At 38.5% G+C, this 7,315-nt stretch overlaps 1 protein-coding gene across 1 annotated transcript; it reads left to right on the top strand.

Annotated features, from left to right (window-relative positions):
- The first annotated feature begins 301 nt into the window (after positions 1 to 301).
- LOC146424991 (granzyme K-like) lies at positions 302 to 6,962 on the top strand. Its single transcript, XM_085043388.1, has 5 exons — positions 302 to 549; positions 631 to 775; positions 3,214 to 3,361; positions 5,265 to 5,531; positions 6,279 to 6,962. Exons 1-5 carry the CDS (start codon positions 486 to 488, stop codon positions 6,444 to 6,446), a joined length of 792 nt encoding a protein of 263 aa, XP_084899514.1. The 5' UTR covers positions 302 to 485; the 3' UTR covers positions 6,447 to 6,962.
- Positions 6,963 to 7,315: the final 353 nt, after the last annotated feature.

Raw genomic sequence — 7,315 nt, forward strand, 5'->3', positions numbered from 1 at the left:
GACTTTTGTACTCCACATGCTCTGATTATTCCTTCACACTGCTGTTCTGTGAAGACTTTTCAGGTGGTCCTGGCATTCATTCTCTCTTTTTTTTTCACCAGCTGGAAGATGGCCAGTTTAATTCTTCTCACATATTTCCTTTTCCTTTTTTTTTTTTTTTTCCTTTTTTTTTTTTCCCTTTCATTTGAAGCCAAAAGTGCATTGAATACCCTGAGACACCTAGGTGTAATTCAGAGATTAGATTTTATTTGGGTTTTATCAGGGGATTCAAGAAACAGGCATGTTTTAAAGAAACTGGATGAAAGAATCTAAAGAAATCAATCTACAGCAAAAAACCACAATATTAATGATGCAGAGGGAAGTTTCAAGAGAGGGAGCTATTAAAAAAAAAAAAAACTTTCAAACCCCATTTCCTGTAGGGGACATTTAAATACGAAAGAGTGCATGACAAGTTACAGTGCTCCTGTCAACAAATAGCTACAGCTATGACACCTGGTAGCTCTCCTGCTCTCCTGCTCTCTCTAATTGCTGTTACCCTACTGACAAGATGCAAGTACTCACCTAAAAGTATCTAAATTCCCAATTCCTCTGGATAACATAAAATATAATTGCACTTTTGTTGTATTTCAGGTGGCTGCACAGACATTATCGGAGGACAGGAAGTGTGTCCTCATTCCTGGCCTTATATGGCTGCTATCCAGGTAAAAAATTTAGGTGTGCGTTGTGGAGGAACTCTTGTGGAAAAACAATGGGTTTTAACAGCAGCACATTGTCGGTAAGTACCTAAAAATGGGGCGATTAAAATTCTTCAGTAAAGAGAAGAATTGAGGTGGGGCATGGTATGCAAGCCTGTAAGTGAAGAAAGGTGGATATTGATTTCTTATGAATTGTTAAAATATGCAGTTCTCTCACTAAAATGATCCAAGAACTTGTCATTCTGTTTTAAGTTGCTGTAAACTACTGATCTGCATTGTTACCTTTGTTAGTCAGATCCTGCCAATGTTATGTTACCGCATAAATACTGTTCTGTTAAAAGACCGAATTAATTCTTTATGCGTCTGAAAAAGCAATGCCTTAGAGAAGGGAACATGTCTCAAGGTGCTTCAAACAAATCTTATCTGTGTGCCTGCGACTAAGAGCGAAAATACCCTGAGAGTTGAAGCTGAATTAGATGGGATCACCGTTCCTCTCATTTTAAGTTACCTGGCCTCACGAAACCAGAATGTCACTCGTAACTGTGACAAGGAACCTTGTCCTTCTGGCAAGTTAAGTGTGAGCACAAGTACCTCTTCCCCAGGTAGGATAAGTTCTGCTGTCGAACAGCTGACTCAGGGTAAGGAGGACATCTACTGTTCATGTTAGGAAGTAAAATTTTTGTTAAAATGTTCTCTGAAGTTTATTCCAGTTCTCCAATTTATCCTTCTTACTTTGAATGTCCATAACGAAACCAGTTACCATACACCTGTGCAAACCTGACCTCCTTAAACGCAGTATGGGCAGTTTGGCCAGCCTCCTTCCATGACTTAGTCTGAAATAGAGGACAAATCTCCATCTCAGTGAATTTGACTTTCACACTTTTTTGGCTAAATCAGGTTCAGTCGTAAGGGTAGAAATATTCATTCCTAGCATGCTCTGATTTTGAAATTTGCAAAAAAACCCCAAGTATTCTTTCATGGACTTTTTTAATGGGATCTGGAGTTTCTCACTCTTCAGTCAATAGGTCAGAGATATCCACTGTTATAAAAATTCAGATTTGTAAGCTGTTCTGTGGAAAGGGCACTATCTGTCTCTGATCCTGTGGAAGTGTGCTCTGGTCACTGGTTTGGGTTTCTAACTGGACATTGGTTTGGGCTTTGTCACTGTGACAAGTTGAATCTGTCTGGTTTCCTTCTCCTGAGCTGTAAGACAATGCTCATGCAAAACCCAGCCACCCCTGTTCTGTGCCTGGTCTACTCATAGCAGGTCCAATTGCAGTGCATGTAAGACTTCCTAGCTATTGAATCTTATGTGACACTTCTGAAATAATTTTTGTCTTAGACAAAACAGCATGAATTCAGCAACCTGAATTGCTGTGTGGCCTATAAACCACCTGTTAGGGTCAAAGAGATGGAATTTTGTCTTGTATCATTCTCACTAAAGAAATGTTCTTTGTAGATAAAAAAAAAAATAAACTGCTCCACTGTCTTCACAGTCATTTTCATAAGCAAACTTTCATATACAAATAAATTAATTGTATCTTTCAGTGAGACATGTAGCTCAAATGAAGGAAATAGATTTTTATAATTTTTGAAAGTTGTTTGGATTGGTGAAGTTTTTTCTCTGGCTTGAATAAATTGTCCTGTGTATGTAATCAGAGATTATGTTCTGAAAATGAAGCACAGGAAACCAACAATATGTCTTCTGCAATGTCAGATTATCGGGCTGCATTAAGTTTAGCAGGGCAAAATGAAGAAATACGAATGCTAATAAATATATTTCTGATGATACTCAGAGAGCTTGGGATAGAGGGGATTTATGAGTTGCTGAACTTTTTTGTGTTTATGAGCAGGAAGTGGACACATAATTCTTTGGATTTTGGATTTTGAATGAAAAAGCATTCTCTTTTCTCTTAATATTCACTGCTGGGGTGTCTTGAGTTATGCAATGTACATCCTTCTTCCTTAATGCGTTGGATCTTGTGTTTAGTGAAATTAAGGACAAAACACTTATCAATATTAAAGATGTCCACTTTAGCAGGTGTACACCTGTATGATAATGCTCAGGATAAGTACTGAATACTGATGTGTGTTCTGACATGTCAGCAAGACAATCTCGATGCATGCCAGACATGTTTCAGTCCTTTGCAGGATTAGGTCATAAATCCAAAGGAGACCTGTCAGAAATTCATGAAAGGCATCAGTAGCAGCAGTCCCTGTGCTCTCCTTACAAAGATGGGAGGCTCTTTCATGTAACTAATTTCAAACTCTGAAAATCTCTGGAGGTCTGTTATCATACAATTATTTCACTAACTTATATTCACAGTAAAGAAACATTACTTTATAGAAGAAAAAAGCAGCTCATGTCAAAGCACTGAAATGAATGATGTCCTGCTCTATGTTTTAATCCCATTGTTGTAAAATGAAATGGTATCGTTACATGTCTTTTTTTTATTCTGAGAAATGTTGCTCAGTTCCTGTGGTGACTTTCTCTCCCTATACTTTCTTTAAATTACAGAATAGATAAATCAAAAGCCAGAGTTGTTCTTGGAGCTCATCGGGCATCTGTTGCTGAAAAAGAACAGCAGATATTTGGGATTGTGGAAACCATTCCTCATTGGCAGTTTGACTGGCATTCTCGGAAAAATGATATAATGCTTCTCAAGGTATTGTGTTAATTACTGCTGTATTTTTATGAAATGAAGTTTGCTGATGATCATTTTGGCTACTCTTTGATATTGAAGAGCACATTGTTTACATGGTTTAGCAATATCAGAGAACAGCTGACAGTTCAAGCCCAGTCTGTGCTCTAAAACTCCCTTTTTAACCCATTCACTACAGCGACTCCAAAACACAAAGCACATTCTTCAGTAATTTTTAAAAGGCAGTGCTGGAGGGGTATATGCAATGGAGTCTGGCTCACACCTCTACCCCAGATGTTATACCTTGTGCTGGACTAAATAAAAATAGGTGAAACTTACTGTTAATTTTTTGGGGTAACTACGTAAAGAAAAATGGTGGATAATACAGGACATATGGACTCAGCTGGAGGAGCACAGGGTGGTCACAAAGTGGAGGAGGCTCAGGACACTACAGAATGAAGCACAGAAAGATGTCCTTGCCAACATTATTGTCTGATGCTGAAGTGGGGCAGGGCTGTAAGAATTTGAATTTACAGGGAGGTGTCCCTGCCCATGGGGAGTTTGGGACTGGATGATCTTTAAGGACCTTTCCAGCCTTAACGTTCTATGATTTCATGATTCTGTGGTTCTATGACTGGAACCTGGTTTCTAGTATTTTGATGGCATCGCAAGTTTGACATGGCAATGGCACAGGGAGGAAGGCAACCCTGTCTCTTTCTGTGCTAGCTGGAGCACTTACAGGTATCTGTGGCCCAAGCACCTCATCACAGCCCATCTCTGAGAAGCTCCTTCCTCCAGATGTTAGTGAGCATTCTACATCTGCTTCATTGTAAATGTAGACCAGGCTCATCTCACTGGCTTCTCTTGTGGCCACTTGTCAGCAGCACAGAGGTATTTGTGAACACAAAACCAAAATCCCAACTCTGTTCCAGAACGATATGGATACCATAAAATCCTTTGAATTTGACACAGAAGCAGGGATAGTACCAGAGCTCACCTCCCATCTCTACACTTCTGCCATAATGGGGTATTAAATGTCTTGAGATAAGCTTTCCATATTTGGAACTTTCCAGCAACACTGGCAATAATAACTATAAAATTTTTTAAAATTTATTTGTGATTTGTTGAAGTGTATTTTTTTTAAGATATAAAGCCAGAATTGTTTATCTGAGAACCATACAGCAACCTGTGAAATGAATCACGGTGCTGGGATTGTAATACTGAAATGTCTGTTCAGTAGCTGTGAGCCCTTACCAAGCACACCAAGGGTATGTGTCAGGGTTTGGCTGTGTTTCCATATATAGGCTATAAGCCAGCCTCTGCTGCAGGATGAATCCTTTGAATGATGAATCTGTCAGGCAAAGGTCAAAAAACCACAGAGAGTTTGAATCATTTAAGCCCTTAAGAATCTCTCAGAGAAAAAATTGGCAGTCCAAATACATTGAAATCTGTTTTTTCCTCAATTACATTGCTGCTGTCATGTCTAATTGCTTATAGCTTTTGTTTTTGTGTTTGTTCTTGGGCACATTGCACCGTGCTTTGAGACTTTTCTGTCAGTCAAGCACCAGAGTCTGATTTCAGCACCAAAGTTCAGTGGCAAGTTAGGTTTGTGCACAGGACATAGATCCAACAGCCTGACTCCCATGCAGGTTTTACATTTCTTACTGTATCCAGTGGAAAGCTGGGCTTGAACTCACTACTGCTGCCATAGATGGGGAATTGCTCTACTGCTACTATGGAAAATCTTTTGAGTTTTCAAAGGAGCATTTAACTTCAGGATCAGTTCCTAAATAGTGAAAAGTTATGTATAAGGAAAGTATTAGTAAAGTGAGACTAAATGCTAATTGGAACTGGATTATATTTCCCTTCCTCTCTGCATAAGAAAGCTGTATTTTTTCCCTTGTTTTTCCTTTTTTCTTCTTTTTAGCTGAATGATACTGCAAAGCTGAATAAATACGTGCAACTTTTGCCTCTGCCTGACTCTTTTGAAGATGTTGCGCCTGACACACTGTGCAAGGTGGCTGGCTGGGGAAGGACATCATCAGGAAAGCCATCGCCATATCTCCAGGAGGCTACTCTTAAAATTGTTGATAGAAAAAGATGTGGCAAAAAATATGTCAAAGGTCCCAAAATAACCAAGAACATGTTGTGTGCTATAGGGAGGGGTAGTTCTTTTCCAAGTGATGCTTGCCAGGTAAGAAGCAAATTACAAAGTGGGGGACATATATTTAACACTGGCTCCCATTTCACTGGGAACAAAGAAGTGCTATATATCTTATGTGGCTGATCATGACTGAAGTGATTTTAACCACATTTGTGAGAAAATTTATTGCTGTGAGAAAGAAGTGTTAAAACTTTTTTAAAATTAGGTCAATGTAGGAATCAGGATTGAGAGTATGGGAATTTGAGTTTGGGATTATCTGTTAACTTCAAGTACATTTCTTTAGCTGTGGTGCTTTCCTTAGACACCACCTGTAGTTCTGGGAGAAAAAGAAGAAATTTCAGGGCCTGAATTAATCTGATGCTTTCCAGAAGTCAACATCTGAATAGTACAGGATTAACTGTATACCCAAAAGGGCTGCTTGTGTTGTTTGGATCTTGCTTTTGATGCCTTCTGTGCTGAGTCCAGAAGAGACAATTGATAAAGAAGTGAGAATCAATTTGTATCAACAGTAAAAAGTATATTTTGAAACAGAATTGTTTTAGCACTCTTCTGGTCTACAACATTTTGCATCAAAGGCTGCCTCAGGTTTGAAGAGAAACCACTCTTCATACCTCACCCAACTCCTATGAATTTACGTAAGAAAACTGTTCCATTTCTTAGGCTGGAAAAGGCTGGAGGCAACATTTCCAAGCACGCTTGTGCACTGCAGGTGGCACTGCATGCTCCCCTGGAGAGAAATGGATATACACTGACAGTCACTTCTGCTTTGTCTTCCAGGGAGATTCAGGTGGGCCATTAATCTGTGCTGGTCAGTACCGTGGGATTGTTTCTTTTGGAGAAGAATGTGGAAAGACAGGCCTGTATAAACCTGGAGTTTATACACGGCTGGCTGGAAAATATATTGACTGGATAAAGAGAACGATTTCCAGTGACAGAGATCCATGAAACAGTGAAGAGCATTTTAACAAGTATTGTGCTGTGCGTTAGAGCTGCATGCTGCTGTTTGAGTGCACCACCTCTGAAATTTACCTCTCAGCTTTACAGCTTTGCTAACACCACCACAGCTTTATGAGAACAGTTCAAAATACCTACAGTTGTACAGATAACACCTTTACTAATCTTAAATATGAAACTGCCACTTAGAGCACATCATTTGTGTTGGTCTTCATTCTACTTCTTAGTGAGATGGGAAAGTGTTTGTTGCACCTGGGATAAGGCAACATTTGTTAATGTGTACTTACACAAAAATTCAGTTTCAGACTCATAGTGAATTAGAAGTCTGCTGAATGAGAAAAAATAGAACAAAAGCTTAAATTGTTCAAGTATTTCTCTGTGATGCTATTGAACCCCAAATACTTCATTTTACATTTAGTAAGTACTTATTTATCTAAATTCAATTTCAATGAGTTAAAATATTAAACAGGGAAACAATTTTTCAATTAGTCTTCATTATAAATATATAAATACTTTTCCCCCCAAGGTTAAATGTTTTTTGTTGTTTGTCTGTTTTTGTTTGTTTTTTCTTGTTTTTGTTTGTTTGTTTGTTTGCTTTTGGTGTGGGGGATTTTAAATTTGTTTTTGTTTTGTTGATAAAATCAACTAAAACATCTCTTCTCACAGCTTGGTTCATAAACTCACTCTTTCAATTAACAGTTCGCTCAAAAAGTATGAATACTGATTGTAATGGGTGTAATTATAGTCCTTTAACCCAGTTAGATGTTAGATGTTATTTAATATCTGTCAAAACACATAGGACTGTAGCTATGGATTTCAACAGACTTCTAGTAACAGAAGGACCTGGTGTGTTTCTGAAG

The sequence above is a fragment of the Lichenostomus cassidix genome, chromosome Z (genome assembly GCF_008360975.1).
Source record: "Lichenostomus cassidix isolate B80296 chromosome Z, HeHo_3.0, whole genome shotgun sequence".
In the NCBI taxonomy this organism is placed as follows: Eukaryota; Metazoa; Chordata; class Aves; order Passeriformes; family Meliphagidae; genus Lichenostomus; species Lichenostomus cassidix.

What these genes read in the sequence shown, in the direction of transcription:
- LOC146424991 (XM_085043388.1), top strand. Translation starts at nt 486, where the DNA reads ATGACACCTGGTAGCTCTCCTGCTCTCCTGCTCTCTCTAATTGCTGTT. An exon ending in TTAACAGCAGCACATTGTCG is followed by an intron (nt 776 to 3,213) that starts GTAAGTACCTAA and finishes TTTAAATTACAG; the next exon opens with AATAGATAAATCAAAAGCCA. An exon ending in ATGATATAATGCTTCTCAAG is followed by an intron (nt 3,362 to 5,264) that starts GTATTGTGTTAA and finishes TCTTCTTTTTAG; the next exon opens with CTGAATGATACTGCAAAGCT.